This window comes from Chrysochloris asiatica, unplaced genomic scaffold, assembly GCF_000296735.1.
Source record: "Chrysochloris asiatica unplaced genomic scaffold, ChrAsi1.0 scaffold00425, whole genome shotgun sequence".
NCBI lineage: Eukaryota > Metazoa > Chordata > Mammalia > Afrosoricida > Chrysochloridae > Chrysochloris > Chrysochloris asiatica.
Window position 1 is genome coordinate 79,415 of NW_006408943.1, and position 19,027 is coordinate 98,441.

A 19,027-nucleotide genomic window follows, 5' to 3' on the forward strand; every position below is an offset into this window, starting at 1 on the left:
CCTTCCCATCCCTGGTGGTGGTGGTGGTAAATGCTGTCTACTCAGTTCCAACTCCTAGTGACCCTGTATAGAGTTTCTAAAAAACGGCTGGTGGGTTTGAACTGCCTTGCAATTAACAGTCCAGTGCTTATCCTATAGCACCATACGACTGTTGTTGTTGTTAAGTGCCATTGAGTTGGTTCCGACCCATACAGCCCCTGTATAAGGTTTTCAAGGAGCAGCTGGTGAGTTTCTATCACCAAGCTTGCAGTTCAAGCCGATCTCATGGTCCAGTGCTTATCCTTCAGCACCGCACCAGGATTCTACCACACCACTATTAAACACTGATAAACAAAATAAAGTCTTGGTGATCTACTTTATAAAGCTGACAGCTAAGAAAACCCTAGGGAACTCAGTTCTACATGGGTCACCATGAGCTAGAATTGGCTTGATGGCAACTGGTTTGGTTTTTGGTTCTGGCATACAAGAAGTGATACATAGGGTGACCCTTCCCACCTCACACCCTCCAGGGGCCCCAGAGTGTCAACAATTTAAGCACTTACTGGCCTCCCTCCTGCAGATGCTCTTGGTCCCTGGTGCCCTGGAGCCGCTGCGTAAGAGGGCTGCTGCTCTGAGTCGAGGTCCGTCTGGAGGAGGATGCCCCAACCACCTGGCCTCCTGCCCTGTCTGCACCATGAGTGAGGAGCGGCACCTTCCTGGCAGCGCAGTGGGCTGGCTGGCATGCGGCGGCCTCTCCCTACTGGCCAATGCCTGGGGCATCCTCAGTGTTGGGGCCAAGCAGAAGAAGTGGAAGCCGTTGGAGTTTCTGCTCTGCACCCTGGCGGCCACCCACATGCTCAACGTGGCCGTCCCCATCACTACCTATGCTGTGGTGCAGCTGCGGCAGCAGCACCCTGACTTTGAGTGGAACGAGGGCCTCTGCAAGGTCTTCGTCTCCACCTTCTACACCCTCACCCTGGCCACCTGCTTCTCCGTCACCTCCCTCTCCTATCACCGCATGTGGATGGTCCGCTGGCCTGTCAACTACCGGTGAGCCCCACTCCACTGGCCAGCCTGGGTGTTCCAGTGTGGGCATGAGCACAGAAGTGTAACTGTGAGCACACGTGCCCTGGGTGTGGGGACAGGTGTGCCCAGCACAGGAAGGAGGCTCAAGAGGAGCATGCATGTGTAGGCATACAGGTGACAAGGTGCCCAAGTAGCCCCTGTACAGGGTCAGGGCCCCCGCCATGGTGATTTGCCATGACTGATGTCCTGAGGCTCAGGGGTGGCTGAAGTCCCTGGGGACACCCTGTGGGTGATGCCGGCTCCCTCCATACCCCCATGCCAGGCTGAGCAACGCCAAGAAGCAGGCAGTGCACACAGTCATGGGCATCTGGATGGTATCCTTCATTCTGTCGGCCCTGCCTGCCGTCGGCTGGCACGACACGAGTGAGCGCTTCTACGCCCACGGCTGCCGCTTCATCGTGGCTGAGATTGGTCTGGGCTTCGGCGTCTGCTTCCTGCTGCTGGTGGGCGGCAGTGTGGCCATGGGAGTAGTCTGCACCACCATCACCATCTTCCAGACACTGGCTCTGCAGGTGGGGCACCGGGCCAACCATCGCACCTTCACCATTCCCACCATTGTGGTAGAGGATGCCCAAGGCAAGCGCCGCTCTTCCATCGATGGCTCCGAGCCCACCAAGACCTCACTGCAGATCACGGGCCTCGTGGCCACCATTGTCGTCATCTACGACTGCCTCATGGGCTTCCCTGTGCTGGTGCGTGAGTGTGTCGGGCAGGGGTGCTGGTGGAGGATCTCAAACCTTCTCCTTTGACGTGGGCACTAGCATCATTCCCATTTTACAGATTTGAAAACTGAGCTTCAGAGAGGCTAGGTGACCCACCAAAGTCAGGGTAGCTCTAAGGGGAGTTGAACCCACATCAGGAGACTGCAAAGCCAGGATCTTTCTGCACGTGGGGCCCATTCAATAAAGAGGGTGATGGTGGTGGTAGTGTACCGTGCAGTTGGTTCTGACTCATAGCAACCCTGCATAGGGTTTCCAAGGCCATAAATCTTTATAGGAGCAGAAAGCCTCATCTTTCTCCCATGGAACAGCTGGTAGTTTTGAACTGCTGACCTTGAGGTTAGCAGCCCGACTAGTAACCACTATGCTACCAGAGCTCCTTTAATAAAGAGGGTATGGAAGGTGAAATGACATGTTGACAGAATTTTCCTGGTGGGCCCAGATCCCAGATGGACAGAGGAGGGGTACCAGTTATCTAGCGCTACTGTAACACAAAAGCCATAAGTATGCAGCTGGAAAGAACCAAAATGTATTTTCTTGGTGTTCTGGAGGCAGAAGTCCAAATCACGGTCTCTGCCATGTCAGTTCCTTCCTTGTCTATTATTGTTGCACATTAAGTCTGTTTCGACTCATAGACACCCTGTTTACAACAGAATGAAACACTGCCCAGTCCTGTTCCACCCTCACTGTCATTGCCATGTTTGAGCCAATTGTTGTAGCCACGTCTCAATCCATCTCATTGAGGGTCTTCCTCCTTCTGCTGGCCCTGTACTTACCAACCATGATGTCTTTCTCCAGGGACTGGTCCTTCCTGATAGCATGTCCAAAGTCCATGAGACAAAGTCTCATCATTCTTGCTTCTAAGAAGCATTCTGGCTGTACTTTTTCCAAGACAGATTTGTTCATTCTTCTGGCAATCCATGGTATATTCTATATTTTTTGCCAATAATTTTTGCCATAATTCAAAGGCATCAATTCTTCTTGAAGCTTCCTTATTCATTGCCCAGTTTTCGTATGCATATGAAGTGATTGAAAATACATGACTTGGGCCAGTCACACCTTAGTTTTCAAAGTGACATCTTTGCTTTTTTAACACTTCAGAGAGGTCAGTAGCAGGGTATTTCTTGGTTCCCTGGCAGTCGTCACCTAGCACCTGTCTTCTCTTGTATGTGCTCATCCCTGGGTCTAACTGCTTTTCATAGCTCAGAAGTAATTAGGTATGGCCTCATTACCAAAACATTCTATTGCATTCTGGAAGGTAGTCATATTATGGTGTGTTACATTACACCCACAGGTATAGGTGTTTGGATTCCAACACATATTTTGTGAGGGGAACATAACTCAATGCATAATGGGGAGCGTTAGTGGAGTAGTGATGAAACCTAGAACAAGAGGCGGGTCAAGGCTGGGAAAGGTCTTGAGTGATTGCTTAGTAGGCTTTGATCATAAGGGCTGAGGAAGGTCAAGGTGAAGATTAGTCTGGGGAAGGCGCTGCTAACAAGGGTCTAAAGCCCAAGGAGCTGCCTGAAGCTCGTCTCTGTGAGGCTGGGGCCAGGCCCTAGAATGAAAATCTAGGCTCCAGCGCCTTCCTACTCCAGGGTGCACCAACCCCTCCCACCCATGGGCTCTGCACGGCCCCTCAGAAGGATCTGGAGTTGGGGACAAGGGGCTAGGGGCAAGAACCAGACTGAGAGGCTACGTGAACAGCTGAGCAGGACTGTGTCCCTGGAAAACAGGGGTTGGCAGGTGTCAACCTCAAAGCCAGGAGGCACACACAGGCTGTAGCATCTCCCCCGTTTTCCTGGTGCGCCAACCTCCAGCAGGACAGTTGCCCGAAGGCTGCAGGATTCTTGGGTACAGTAGGATGGCATACCCAACCATGCTGACTGTGACAAGGGAGACGAAGAATAGATTCTGAGCAGGGGCATCAACAGGGACCAGGAGCAGAGGGGGGAACCACCTCAGCTCAGCTCGGGGCAGGGGAGGGGTGAGACTAATGGGGTCTATTCCGTGTTGCAGGCATGTTACAATTACTGTCTGGAAGCCATCCCTTACCCTCTCTATATAGAGATTGTTGATAGCTGACATTGAGTTGGCCCCCTGGCTCATGGCAACCCCAGGCCTGGTCCTGCACCAACCCCATGATCAGTTACAGATGGGACCATTATGATCGCAAGGGTTTTCATTGGCTGATTTCCGGAAGTTAACTGCCAGGCCTGGCTTCCTAGTCAATCTTAGTCTGGAAGCTCCACTGAAACCTGTTCATCACCATTGTTGTTGTTGTTAGGTGCCATCAAGTCAATACCAACTCATAGCGACCTTATGCACAACAGAACAAAATACTGCCCAATCCTGGGCCAACCTCACTACTATTGCCACGCTTGAGTCCATCGATGCTGCCACTTTGCCAATCCATCTTGTTGGGGGTCTTCCTCTTGTTCTCTGACCCTCCACCTTACCAAACATGATATCCTTCTCCAGCAACTGGTCCCTCCTGACAATATGTCCCAAGTATTAGAGACGAAGTTTGGCCATCCTGGCCTCCAAGGAGCACTCTGACTGCACTTCTTCCAACACAGGTCTGTTGGTTCTTTTGGCAGTCCATGGCACTTTCAATATTCTCCTCCAACACCATAACTCAAAAGCATCAATTCTTCTACGGTCTTCCTATTCACTGTCCAGCTTTCATATGCATATGAGGTTATTGAAAATACCATGGCTTGGGTCAGGTGCACCTTAGTCCTCAAGCTGACATCTTTGCTCTTCAACACTTTAAAAAGGTCTTGTGCAGCAGATTCGCCTAATGCAATATGTCGTTCAGCACCATAGCAGCATGCAAGTCTCCACTGACACAGGCGGTGGCTGCACATGAGGTGCATTGGCTGGGAATCAAACCAGGGTCTCCCACATGGAAGATGAGAATTCTTAGCTCATTTTACCAAAGAGATGCCAAACCTCCAAGAGGTTTAGCAGCTTTCCAAGGGTGGCACAGTTTGCAAATGGCAACACCAGCATGTTGTCGGCACCGTGGCCCACACTTCCTCTCTGTAGTTAGTTTCCTGGGGCTGTTGTAACCAAGTATCACAAACTTAGTGGCTGAAAACAGCAGAAAATGGATTCTTAACAGCTCAAGAGGCCAGAAATCCAAGATCGAGGTGTTGACAAGGCCATGTTCCTTCTGAAGGCTCTTACCTCTTCCAACTTCTAGTAGTTTGTGACAATCCTTGGGTTGCAGACTCATCATTCTAATCTCTGCCCCTGTCATCACAGTGAGTCCTTGTGTGTCTCTATGGGCAAAGTTCCATTTCTTACAAGGACACTAATCACAAGGACACTAATCGTTAGGCTTGGGTCCACTCGAATTCAGTATGACCTCTTCTTAACTTGATTACATCTGCAAAGACCGTATTTCCAATCAAGCTCACATTCACCATTACCAGGATTTAGGACTTCAATTAGTCTTTGTGGCGGGGACACAATCTGACCCACCACGTTATGTTTGGGAAATAGTTCAATGTTAACTCTTGGGAGGGGCAGTGAGGGCTTTTGTGGGAGAGGAGATGGGAGTTCCCCAGGTAGCAATGTAAATAGGTGGCCTGGGCAGTGATCTAAAAGGTGGTCTGGGGTCCAAAACCTGGACTCGAGCACGCCACTGGCCATGAAAGATCTGGGGTAGCAGACAGATCCTGAGCCTGCAGGCTGGGGACTTGGACCCTCTAAGCCTCAGTTTCTCATCACAAAAAGGGGGACAGTAAACCACCTCTATGGCCTTCATTGGGGGCAGGGCAAAGATGGAATAGGCTTTGAATAGCTACCGAAGAGCTGGACTTGGTCCCAAGGGCTGGGGAAGGGAGCTGGAGAACTGCTGTACCAGAAATACCAGAAGTGGTGCTTTTAATGGACAGAAACGAAGTGTCTCAGTTTAGGCGGTTGGATACCCACATTTAGGGCGTGGGCTCTAGGGGAGGCTCTGTCTGTCCTCTCTAGGGTTGAGACAGGACCAGCCTTGAGGAGCTACATGAGCAGCTGGGCAGGACTTGTCTCTGCTTCTCCACCCCCAACATTCCTTGACAATCTCCACATGGCATCTGTCTCCCGCCATTTGCGCTGCTTGCTTATCTCTGTGTCTGTGTTGTGTTCGAGTCCCTTTCAACTCACATGCTGCTCATCGCCTAGCTGTGATTAGGTACGGGCACACTACACTGACATGGCCTTGTTAAAATAACAAAAAGAATCCTTGGGTGCCCCCAAATAATTAAGCACTGGTGTGGCGCTGTAGGAGAAGCCCTGGACTGCTACCCCTGAGGTTGGCAGTTCAAACCCACCAGCTGCTCCTTGGAAACCCTGTACAGGTTCGCTATGGGTCAGAATCTACTCGAGGACACGTAAGAACAACAACTAGTCAAAATGTGGGAGAAGGATGTGGTAGTCTTCTTTCTTAAAGATTTACAGCTTTGGGAAACCCTGTGTGGGACAGTTGTACTTGGCCCCGGAGAGTTGCTATGAGGCCTGATGAAATCAAAGGCGATATTTTTGTTGTTTTTTGTTTTGTGTTGACTAGTCAAAAAGGAGCCTGGTAGCACTGTGAGTCAGGTGTTGGGCTGTTAACCACAAGGTCAGCAGTTCAAACCCACCAGCTGCTCCACAGGAGAAAGATGAGACTGTCTATTTATAGTCTAAGAAACCCTGTATAGGTTTGAGTCAGAATCAAAATTGACTTGATGGCAGTGGATTTGGTTTTGGAATACTAGTCAAAAATTTGTTGTTTCAAACCCACCCAGAGGCACCTCAGAAGACGTCTGCCTCTGAAAGGTCGCAGCCTTGAAAACTATGGAGCATACATGGTGGTGGTTATATGCCTTGGAGTCGGTTCTGACTCATAGCGACCCTGTACAGGGTTTCTGAGGCTGCAGATCTCTATGGGAGCAGAAAGCCTCATCTTTCTCCTGCGGAGTTTCAAACTGCTGACCTTGAGGCTCGCAGCCTGATTCGTAACCACTATGCTACCAGAGCACACAAGGGACCACTCAAAGACAACTAACAACAAAACAAAGAAAACCCCATTTCCAATAGGATTTACATCCACAAGAATTGGGGAGGGGTTACAACTCAATCTGTAACAGATGCCAAGTGCTGTCCAGTACACTGTGAACGGTTGTGCACATGGGGGTTAGGATGGTTGAGGTGGGCAGCAAGCAGCTCTTGGTGGGCAGAGCCTCTGACCCTCCACACTGCTCTCTCTTGCCCCACCGTCTCCTCCTATTCCCCTGCCAGGGGGCTGTTGGGTCTGCCCCACAGATGGGGACACTGAGTCTGGAAGGGCAGCTGTATGGGACAGAGGGGAGTCCAGGCTAGGATCCTGCAGAACCAGGTCACATCCTCGTGCAGGTGGTGAGTTTCAGCAGCCTGCGGGCGGATGCCGCAGCACCCTGGATGGTTCTGTGCGTACTGTGGTGCTCAGTGACCCAGGCCCTGCTTCTACCCATCTTCCTCTGGGCCTGTGACCGCTACCGCGCTGACATCAAGGCCGTCTGGGAGAAGTGCATGGCCCTCATGGCAAATGATGAGGACTTGGATGACGGTGAGGTGGGGCCTGTGTGGTCCTGGAGAGGGATATCTGGGGGTGGTCTCTGGGCCAGCAGGAACACAGCTGGTTTAGGTCCACCCTCCAGCATCCCAAATGTACTTGAGCCCCTAAGGGAACCAAGTGAGGGGCTGGGTGTCTCATAGGGCACCCCTTATACTACTTGACTGTCCAGGATCCCCATTAATCAGATGTTCTATAAACCAGGATGTGTTCCACTAGGCCTACCCACCCCCCCCAACACACACACACACACACACACACACACACACAGAAGTCCCCAGGTGAACTGTCCCAGGGCACCTGTAGATGGCAGTGCTGTTACCCTAGGTTGGCCCAGTTACCCAGGCTAGCCCCTTGCATATAGCATGCATTACCCCTAGCAGCTTCTGGGGGAAATTCAGGTCCCACCCTGAGAACTCTGGCTCAGTGTGTGACCTGCCCAGCTAAAGGGTGACCGAACTTTGATCCGAAGCCAGGATGCAGCCCTTCCCCTTTCACCAGTTAGGAGTTTGCTTTGAGCCTCTGCCCTGTCCTGCAGAGTCTAGCCTGGAAGGTGGCGTTCCCCAGGACCTGGTGTTGGAACGCTCCCTGGATTATGGCTATGGGACGGACTTTGTGGCCCTGGACCGGATGGCCAAGTATGAACTCTCTACGTTGGAGGGGGGTCTGCCCCAGCTCTACCCACTGCAACCCCTGCAAGAGGATAAGATGCAGTACCTGCAGGTAGGGATAGGCAGGTGGGGGGGGAGGCACCCTGTATATCAATGTGGGGTACTCTGATCCCCCTAAGGCCTTTCTCTCTGACCTCATCTCATGCTCCAGGCAGCTCCAGAAGGTGGCTTTCACTGACCCATGGGGAACTGACTGTGCGGGGTGCTGAGGTCAGATACCCCAGCCCCTGTCCCATGTGCCCTGGGAGGGCTGTCCACTGGCACCCATGTTACTTCCTTGGGGTTCATCACTCCTTTCAGGGGACCTTCTTAAGCAACCCAAGCTACAGACACCAAAACACACTTGGAGAGAGCGCCACTTGTCCCACCCATATAACTCGATCAACTAGGGTGTCGGGGCTCAACGCCTGGCCCCTAGCTCACAGGCTACCCATTTCCCAGAAGGGCAGCTTGAGACCCTGCTACTAGCCGCTGAGGCCTCCGGTCCCCACAGGTCCCTCCCACGCGGCGCTTCTCCCACGACGACGTGGACGTGTGGACCTCTGTGCCGCTGCCCGCCCTCCTGCCCCGCTGGGGCTCCAGCGAGGAACTGGCCGCCCTAGCTCAGCTAATGCTGCCTGTGCGCCGCTGCGGCAGCCTGCTGGCCTTAGCTGAAGATGCGCCCTCATTCCGCCCGCGCCACCGCTCGGCCGAGAGCCTCCTGTCGCTGCGGCCCCTGAATAACGGCCCACGTCGTGCCGCCGACTCTCCACCCGGCAGCCCGCGCCGTCGCCCGGGACCCAGCTCCCGCTCCGCTTCGGCCTCACTGCTGCCGGATGCCTTTGCCCTGACCAACTTCGAGCGTGAGCCGCAGGCCCTCCGCCGCGCACCCGCGCCCCTAGGTCTGGGGCCACCCGCTGTCCCCCGGGCGCCCCCTGGAGGTGGATTGCAGCCAAGCCACAGGCCGCGCCCACCCGCGCCCCTTGGACCCTTACACTCTGGCCTGAGTACCTCTTGGGGGGAGCCAGGAGGCCTGCGGGTGGTGGGCGGCGGCGGCAGCACCAGCAGTTTCCTGAGCTCGCCCTCGGAGTCCTCAGGCTATGTCACGCTGCACTCGGACTCGCTGGGTTCAGCGTCTTAAAGACAGATGGCCCTCCAACCCACGGAGCCGAGCAGGCGGGTCCCAAGACCAAAGATTCCATCCGTGTCCCACCCAGGACTTGAAGCCTGCCCATGCCGCTCAGACATACGCCATCCCTGGAGAGGGCAGCCTCAGCCTCTCTGCCGACCTCTGGAAGGTGGACTGAGATGCTTGGCACCTGCAGGACCGTGTGTGGGGCTGGCAAAGGCAGGGCTCTGTGCCCTCAGCTGCACCCACCCAGCCCTGTGGCAGGGGATGGGGTGGGAAGTCCCGGGCAGGACGGCCATCAGCAGGAACAAAGCCCTGCCCCGCGGAGGAGCTGGAGTTGAAGCCACTCGACTGCCCCACTGGCTGTCCTCGGCGCTGTACTACATGTCACCCTGGGGATGTATGTCAAGGTTCTTTAAGCACAGGGGTCTTCAGAACCCAAACCAGCTCTCTCAGCAGGTCTCCCTGCCTCAGAGCTGTTCTGCCTCACTTTCCCCATCTGTGATGAGCAGGTGATCCTTGTTAACTCTCAGGGCAGTTTGGAGAAATCTCCTGGTCTGTGTGCCCTGGCCTCTGAGGGGCATGGAGTATGGCTTATAGGCTTGAGGCCTCCCACTCCTGGTGCCCCAGATTCCCTTGGGAGCTCACACCCCACTCCAAATAAGCACAACATTGTTGCACATCATTGTTGGTTGGCACCATGGCCACCTTGATCACCGTTAGTCCCTTCCCTCATCACATGCCATCTTTGCCTGTCCCCACCTGTCAGTCACTTTCATGACTCCCCACATGAAGACTGAAAGTCCTCGCGCAAAGAAAGGTATGGGGTTCGCAACCCCGTAATCATTCCCAGCCGCATCCTCCACTGTGCAGGTGAGAGTCCCCCCTTTCCACCCTAGGAAGAGGATTTTGATCTCCCTCCTGGGCTTTGCCCTGGGGCCTGGAGAGGGACCTGCTGGGTCTTCATGGAGAAAGACCCTAGACTCAAGGAGAGTCCCCAAAGCTGCTGTGACCTGGAGGTGGAAGCACAAGCTGCCTCTTCTTGACCTTTGCTTTGCTCCATGCAATGGTCCCTCTACCTGTCAACCTGAAGTGGGTGTTCCTAGGCCAGCCCAGAGCCAGCTTGCACCCCGTTCCTCCTGCTTCACAAACTAGGCTTTGCAACACTGTCTCTGTCCCACAGGTGGCCACACCCACCCCCTCACCCCACACACAGGGCTCCAGCCCAAGAGAAGGTCACTGGGCACAGGACCATGAGTCTGACTGTCTAGGGCTCATAGACCCCTGCAGTCCCAGGAAAGCTAACTGAGAGAGGAACTGGCCATGGGTGAGCAAGGCAGGGGACAGAAGTCCAGCCTGGCCATGGGACAAGCTGCCTCTGGCCAATGCTGCTGTGCCTTTAAGGACCAACATTTCATGTGGGGGCTGGGGCCATAGCTAACAACAGTCCTACCCTCAGGCTGACCCATTTGTCACCTTGAGTTTTCACTCTGTATCCCATATCCAACGGCAATACTTTCAGGGGGTCATGGTCCCCAAAGTCCTTTCAGTTCAGATTGTTACAAAAAAAGAGGAGAAGCCAAAACAAGACCCTGAGGTCTGAGGCTTGCCCCACCACATACTTTGTGAAGTTTCCAGGTTTGTTGGCTATGTTTATAAAGAGCTTGACCCTAGGGACCTAGCAAGGGCATTCTGTGGATACCACCCCACAGCCCAGAGCCAGGGATCTGTTTGTAGTTTTTCACAATTGAGCATTTCTCTTCTGTACAGGACCCAATAAAAACTCCTTTATGATTTGCACTCGGCATCTGAGACTGGTTTCATGGAAACACCTTTCTAGAATCTGACATTACCACCAAGTACATACCCTAAGCTATCTCTCCCTCTGGGACCTGAAATTCCTCCAATAATGTTTTTTTTCTTTGGGTTCTGACTTGTCCCGTTTCTCAGGCAAGTGCTCCAACCGCACCAAGTGACTGAGATGGACCTGGAGCATCAAATGAAATGGACATGTGGGGTGGACACCAAAGCTCTACTCTACAGAAAGGCCCTACAGGAGAGCTGGTGGCTAGTGAGTTATGCATTGGGCTGCTATTTGTAAAGTCAGTGGTTCAAATCCACCAGCCACTCCAGGGAGAAAGATGAGGCTTTCTGTTCCTGTGAAGACTCACAGCCTTGGAAATCCAATATAGAATAGTTATGAGTCAGAACCCACTGGACTGTCCAAAACAAAGACGGACCCTATTAGCACAAGTAATAGCCTCTGTCACTGGAACAGCTCCAGGTGCTAGCAACTCCAGAGCAGTTAATGCAGGAGGGAGACCTGGGCAGGCCAGTTGGAAACGGAAACCTTCCCTCTGCCCCCTTCCTAGAAATGTGGAAGCCGTGCCTTTGGGTCTACATGACAAGGCCGCCACCTGGTGGTCAGCGGAAGAATTGATCTCAGCGGCCCTTACCTGGCGCAGGGAGGAAACCTAGGGCAGGGAGACAACCACAGCCAGAAGCCTCGCCCCTCTCCCGGCTCGGCTCTCTCAGACACTGCTGGGTGTGATAGAGTAGTCGTAGATTGGACCCAAACGGATTTAGTGCACCTGCAAGTCAGAGGCAGCCCAACACCAAAAAAATCTTTCTATAAGAAGTTGGTATTTGTGTTTCAAAAAGAAGGATCAAAGTAGACAAAGTTAGAATCTCCTTGGCACCTTTATACCCACGCTAGCGGGTAGCACTCTTTATTTTGGATTACAATAAGATAAAAAAAACCTGTGATGTCTCCTAAGCTTGGCGTGGAACCCCTCTCCCCTGCAACGGAAGCTGCCCCTTGCGGGCCTGGGCTACCAACCCATTAGAAACTAGGATTTGGTCGTCTCCTAACACATCAATGAATCTTTACGTACACATGAACAGGTGCTGTGGTAATCAAGTGGTTACGAATTGGGCTGCGAACCGCAAGGTCAGCAGTTCGAAACTACCAGCTGTTCCGCGGGAGAAAGATGAGGCTTTCTGCTCCCGTAGACACATAACTAACCAAACAGGCGCTGCACAGAGCGCTCCCGAGGCCCTCTAGCATCCTGGCGTGGGGAGGAGAGATCTCTGCTGAACTGAGGTTGAGCATGCTCCATGCTGATACTGCTTGCGGGTGGTCTTTGCTGAGTAGGAGCGGAGACCCCTCCCATGAGAGGCGCTCCGGTTCGCTCTTTCAGTCTTTAGGCTGACGCTACCTGGTACCCAGAACTGGGTCTTTCCCAGGAATCATGCCGGGCGGAGCGTTTTGGGGACAGGACGGGGTGACTCGTGAGATCATGTTAAGGGCGGGGCAAGAGCTCGGAGCCACAAAGGGGAAGCTCGAGGGCTGAACTTTCTAAAAGGTGGGTCTTGAGGAGTCCAACCTTCGCGTGCACTAGGCCGCGTGCTGAGGGGTGGGGGTCGGTGGGAGCTGAGCGGGATTCGGGCTGGGGGTGGAGGGTGAGGATCCCTCGCCGGCGGGGCGGGGCTCGGCCTGCTTTGTGCCGGTGGGAACCGGGAGCCCGCGGCCGGCTGAATGGGCCGGGGCGGGGCAGCGATTCTCCTCGCTGCGAGGGGTCCGCTCTGCGCCGCTGCGGACCGCGACCTTCCCACTGAGGCACTGATGCGGGGCGGGGCCGAGCCCCTGGGAAAGGGGCGCAGCTGGAGACCCCCCCTCCCAGCCCCATTAGAATATGGGAGAAGGAGGGAGCGGGTCCGACTTGAGCACGTGGGGCTGGAGGTTGGGCGCCACTGTGCGCCCACAACTGTCCCTGGGGCCCCAGGCTCGATGTGGCCCGATCAGTCCCAGCCGCATGGTTTCCCCGCACTCCGCTCTCTTAGGCCTCACCAAGGTCGCCAAACGCGCAGTCCCGGGCCCGGGCTCTCGGGGCAGTGGTGCGAGGCTGGCTGAGGAGCCGTGACGCTGGTGGACAGATCGTGGGGGGCACTAGGAAGGAGAAGCTGGGGTGGCGGGGACCGCGGGCCACCAGTAACCGGAGCCCAAATGGAAGCCCAGACGGAGTGGGCACAAGGGCCACTTAGAGTTGGCGCCTCAGGGTAGGAGCTCGATCTGGTGCTGTCCGTGGTGCTGCCGCCCGCGCGCTCCGGCACCAGGGGGCAGCGCTGGCCGCCGCCCTCCTCACCTCGCCTCAGGAACTGGCTCACACCCGGCAGGCAGCCGCGGAGCCCCGAACGGTACTCCGCGCCACCTGGGACTGGCCAGAGCCCTGGGGGATGGGAGCGAAGGGATGGGAAAGTCAGGAGAGAATTGTAGAGGGAAAGGAGAAAGGAAAAGAAAGAAGGGACGGTGAGACGCCTCCAATCCTCGAATGCCTCTCCCTGGCTCCAGACCTCCGCCTACCGTCTGCCTTTCGCGTCTCCCGCTGCACACACACACACACACACACACACACACCCGCCCCACAATGAGTTGGATGGAGTCACCTCCTCTCCTCACTCAATTGCCACCTGTCCCATCTTTCCTCTCTATCCATCCCCTCTCTATATGGCTTTATCATATCTAGGCACTGATCCCATACATAGTTACTCGCTCCCAGCTCCTGGGCGCCCCACCACCTCCAGGCCTGGTCTCCTCACCATGAACTGAGCTCTGCAAGCTTTTCATATATTTGACGCTCAACTCAAGGATATCCGCCTTCTCCAACTTGCGTTTCCGGATCTATGAATCAGTGGGCAAAGCTCTTAGCTGGACAGCCTGGGAAGATTAGGTTGTGGATTTTGGTCAGCCCCTCCCCACATGGCCAGGTCTCACCTGATGTGAATAGTGTTTCTCCAGCAGGGATTTGAGCTGTTCCAGGGACACGTTGATGCGTGCACGTCGTTTCTTTTCCATCAGAGGCTTGGAGATCTGTGGACAAGACAACATCTTTGTGGGCAGGGCTGCTGTCCTCATGCCCTCTGCCCATGACTATCTGGGCAGACCCCTTCTGCACCCCCTGTTTCTCCAGACCCCAGACCTTTCGGAAGCTACTGGCAGGGTTGCCTCGGGTCTCTGTGCCCATACTGTTAGCTCTGTGCCCCAGGGAGGCACCGCTGCATTTATAGGGGCCCCTCGTTTACATGTCAATGAACCATTCCGAACTCCAGGAACCCTGAGGAGGAGGGGACTGGAAAGGATGCACCCAAGAGACTCCCCACCCCCTCTGCTTGGCCCCTTTCCCTTATGACTTCACCACAGGGAGCCCTCTTGCGTCTTGAGGGACCGGACCCCCCTTGCCTCTTGAGGGACCGGACCCCCTTTTCCTTTCTCATTTTTTCCTTTATTTGTCTAATCCCCAGTACTTCTATGTCTGGGGTCCTCTCCCCTTTCTGAGCCCGCCACACCATTGCCTGCTCCAGACTGTGGACCTCCCCACCCAGTCTGCTTTCTGTGTAGCTATGACCCTTGTTTCCAGAGTCTCATCTTGGTTCCTCCACTGAACCCACTAAACTGCAGCAGGTCGCCCTGGGGGAAATCCATGGCCAGGGTGCCTGGGCTGCATTAATGACTATGACAGTGCACCCATCTCCTCTGGCGGCCTGATAAAGATGCCCAGTCAGGAAGCAGTGCCAGCGAGGCTTTTCTGAGCGCTTCACGCTCTGGCCGCGCTTGTGACGCCGCATTAACCACCCTAACGTTGGGACAATGCAGCGATTTTCTGCCTATGGCTGCTCAAAGCCGGGCGTAGGCCATGCTCGAAGGGGCCATGCAGCAACATATGTCCCATTAAAGCGTGCAGCCCGCCCGCGGGGCCACAGCTGGTCTCCTTGCTTGGGGTCTAAGAGCTTGGAGCGCTATGGCACCCAACTGCAATATGGGCAGTGATGCTGTAGGCCATGGAACCCAACCCAGGACTCCTCCGAATAGGGGTTGAATCAAAATGACCTGGCTCCCAAACCCATCCTTAGCCCTAGGCAGTGAGGCTGGGCAACTTGGACTACCCTATAGGAAGGCCTAGAAGTCCATTCGTGGGGGCATTTTCTCAGTCTCTAGGAACAGGAGGGAAAGAGGTTGCCTGGTATGGTGCTGCAGTATCAGCACTAGGCTGTGAACCATAAGGTCAGCAGTTCAAACCTACCAGCTGCTCCTCAGAAACCCTATACAGAGTCTCTATGAGTTGGATTCAACTTGACCAACAGATAATCTGGGGAGATGGCTGTAGAGAATCTTCACTTTGGGGGGCGGGCTTCAGAGGGACCATTGCCCCTTTTCATTACTCAAGGCCTTGGGAGCCGAAGGATGATATGCTGTATCCCTGGATGGTTAGGTCATAGGAACAGGTACCCCGGTCCAGTTCCCTATCCAGCCAGCAGATTCCTCAGGAGGCTGGTCTTCAGTAGCAGAGGCTGAGTACACATGTCTCGAGAGTCCCTGGGTTGGAAACGAGACATCTCTTGACTGGGCTTTTGTGGTCATTATTTGGGGGTTTGTAAATTGGACTCCGCTGCTTGCGAGGGAAAAGGGCAAGTCACATGGACTTAAAGGTCTCTCTAAGAGAGCTCTGGTAGCGTAGTGGTTAGGAATCGGGCTGCGAACTTCAAGGTCTGTAGTTCAAAACTACCAGCGGGAGAAAGATGAGGCTTTCTGCTCCCGTAAAGATTTACAGCCTCGGAAACCCTATACAGGGTCGCTATGAGTTGGAACCAACTCCATGGCACACCACCACCAAGAGAGCTTTGCGTTAGAAGAATGAAGTTACTGCCCTCCATGATTCTCAGCGCTGGGGTGGGGGTTGCTCTAAGGACACACAAACAACCCATCCCCCGAGTTGGAGCATCTCTCTTCCCGCCCCGCCCTTCCCGGGGTATTGATCGGTCCTGCCTGGCCGCGGAGTTCCCAGGAGCCTCGCAGCGTGGAGAATCGCGCCCCGCCCTCTCCCTTTCAGACCACCGCCACAGCCACCGCGGCTCCGGAGCGCTCTCCCACCGAGGCCCCAGGACCCTCGGACTAGATCCGGGCCGGGCCGGACCCAAGGCCGGACAGCGAGGCCAGACCAGGCGGCTAGCGCTGGCACGCGCCGGGAACTTTGAAAAGCCCGGGCCAGTGGGGCCGGGTGTTGTCTGCTCCGTGCGTTTCGAGATTGGGGCAGTAGCTACGTGGTACAAAGGCACCGCGGGGCCCCGTAGGCGGCGCAACCGGACACAAAGGGGGCAGCCTAGTGTTAAGGGCATTGTGCCGGCCCCACAAAGCCGCGGCCGCGCCCGCCCCTTGGGGCCAAACTCCGGGCGCCCCGCCGCGCGCGGCCTTCCAGCTGCCGAACATCTGCACCGAGATCCGGGCGCGCGCCTCGCCCCGGAGGGCCCCCTGCCCCCGACCCTAGGGCTGAGCGGGCAGCGGGGCAATTTGTTCTCTAATTATGATGCCCTCCCCATAAACCGCCGCCCGAGTCTTTCAACTGGGGCGCATTAGCAAACCAATGGCCCCCAGGCGCAGCTCTCGCGGCCCGCCGCGGGGGCGCCTGACCCGCCCCATCTCCAGAGTTACTACCGCCATAAAGGGGCCCGCGGGTCTTTCCCGCCCGTGCCCCAGCACCTGCTGCTCCGGGGCCACCCCCTTCCTGAGCCAATGCCACGGTATTCTGGCCGCGCTGGGTGGGGCGGCTCACGTGGGTGGCGCCGTGTCTCTTAAGCAGTGGAAAATTGACCGCAAAATGCGCTAATTCGCAATGTTCTGCTTTGGCTGCGGGAAGCGAGGCAAGAGGCGGCCCGGGCGGAATTCACAGTCGACACGCTCCGCCCTGGCCCACTTAATGGGCGCCCGCTGCCCCTCCCCAAGCGGCGCGCCGCCCGCTGCGCCTCCCCTCCCTTGGTCTATCCTCAGCTAAGGCTCTCCCCAAACTGGGCTGACGGCCCCCTTCCCCGGTCTCCGGACCGGAGTATGGCTCAACTATCGCAAACAATCGCCTCGGTCAGCTCTTTGCCTTCATCTGGCTGAGGGCCCTTTGGCTTCCAGGGTGGCGATCTCTAGCCCCGCTTCTTCCCGAGCTGGGAGACAGCTTCCACCCTATCCCCAATTCAGGCTCTCGTCCCCCAGCAACCGATTCCCTTACTAAGCTCAAGTCAGTTCTTAACATCAGACAAGATCATTGGAAAAGATAAATCTCTACGAGAACCCTTCCCTGAAACCCAGACTGGAATCCCACTCCTACCACACACACACTCTGCATGGGAAACCCCTTGGGTTCCATGTGCACCCTGAAGCAGGCTCTGGGCCAGCGGGCGGAAGCAGCGAAGGTGGGCAAAAGACGAATATTCTGCTAGAGTGTGATGCGGCTGGCAGCCCTCTCAGACAGTAAACAGGACGAAGCGCCGCTGGGAAGGACACACTTAAAAACGGGGCTTACACAAGCCCTGATGTAGGCCACGCTCTTTTCCCATTTTTAGCATCTGGACTCCCAAGGCTCCTGGAAAGGAGCACACGTCCAAACTGGCACCGTGGAGGCCCATGCTGCCTTCTGCTTGTTCAAGAAAAGAACATTTCCTTCTGTAAACTCTGGGGAGTCTCATGCTACTCAGGGCCCCTCCTTCTCTTCTTGGGGAACATAAAGCAAAAGTGACCTTGTGTTTTTCCCCTCCCCCGCTTTGGCAAGGAACAAACACTGTAGGACACAAGTTGTTTGGAAACAAAGTTGTGTGTGTGTGTGTGTGTGTGTGTGTGTGTGACCGGGTGGGGTGGGGTAGGGTTGGAGGATGGGGAGGGAGGCTTGCAGTCCCCAGGACAAGAGCCCCATGAGAAGACCCAGGTGAGAGCTGTTCTGAGTCCAAGGCCTCCCGGTCTTGAGTGGGCACCCTGTCCTCCTGCAGCCTCAGGGAACTCAGACAGTGCTAACCAACGGCGCAGTGCAGGCCTTTGTGGGTGCCAGTGACTGAAAGGTGAAAGGCATAGGGCCCCCTGTGCAGATACATTTCAAAGTGGAATAAAGTGATTGCTCCCTGTAATTAACTATTGGGACACAGCAAAAGAGCTGAAATGGCTTGGCCAATTGTTTCCAGATGGGGTTGGAGAGGCTGCGATTGTTTAACTCTCTTTAGTTGTGTTAAGACTACGAATAGCCTGGCAGCCAAGAGCCCTTCAGAGGACAAAGGCTGGAACTCCAGTGAGTGCATCAACACTGAACCGTGCTGGCCCAGCTCAGGGACAGTGAATTCAGAGAGACCCCCATTGTCCCAGCCCTTTGTGTCTCTCCCCAGCTGGTTCTAATCTTTAAATATTTACCCGGCCCCTTTGTGCACATATGACTTATGCACTTCAGGCTGATGTGCTCATAAATTACGCATCATTTACCCGTTTCCAGACTGAAGAGCGGGGGGCTTTCATGCCTCCAGCCCAGAATGGAGGACCAGAATCTCCTCTCCTGCCAGGGAGAATTGTGGCCACATGGGGCAGGTCCTTCCCACTGTGCTTCCCAGTCTCCTGTGGAGATTGGCAGTCAGAGGCATGTGAAGGACTGAGAATAGCAGATGGGTGTTTCTCTAAAAAAGAGACTCAATGGAGAGGAGACAGAGCAGTGTACCTTCACTTCTCCTTGCATGGTTCACAGCTTGGACAGGCACACACATTCCATCCTAGGAAGCTGGTGTGAAGCTGGGGTAGGTTGGAGAGGGGAAGGAAAGGGTCCTGGCTGCCTGGGGCCTCCACACTTTCTACACTCTTTCTTGCCATCTGGTTAGGGCTGACTCCGGGAGAGCCCATGTGTGGCAGAGTAGAAGAACTGTGCTCCTTATGGATTTCAGTGGCTGATTTTTTACAAGTAGATCATCCAGCCTTTCTTCCCAGGTACATCTGGGTAGACTTGAACCTCCAACCTTTCAGTTAGTAGCTAGCTGAATGAGTTTAGCATTTGAACAACCCAGGGACTTTTGCTCCTTTAAAAAC

At 55.0% G+C, this 19,027-nt stretch overlaps 2 protein-coding genes across 2 annotated transcripts; one reads left to right on the forward strand and one right to left on the reverse strand.

Moving 5' to 3' along the window:
* Positions 1 to 673: 673 nt before the first annotated feature.
* On the forward strand, positions 674 to 9,162 carry GPR153 (G protein-coupled receptor 153). Its single transcript, XM_006876908.1, has 5 exons — positions 674 to 1,029; positions 1,328 to 1,757; positions 7,173 to 7,365; positions 7,910 to 8,094; positions 8,536 to 9,162. Exons 1-5 carry the CDS (start codon positions 674 to 676, stop codon positions 9,160 to 9,162), a joined length of 1,791 nt encoding a protein of 596 aa, XP_006876970.1.
* Positions 9,163 to 12,996: 3,834 nt separating this feature from the next.
* HES3 (hes family bHLH transcription factor 3) lies at positions 12,997 to 14,005 on the reverse strand. Its single transcript, XM_006876909.1, has 3 exons — positions 13,925 to 14,005; positions 13,750 to 13,831; positions 12,997 to 13,379 (listed from the first exon to the last, which is right to left on the reverse strand). Exons 1-3 carry the CDS (start codon positions 14,003 to 14,005, stop codon positions 12,997 to 12,999), a joined length of 546 nt encoding a protein of 181 aa, XP_006876971.1.
* Between the last annotated feature and the right edge of the window lie 5,022 nt (positions 14,006 to 19,027).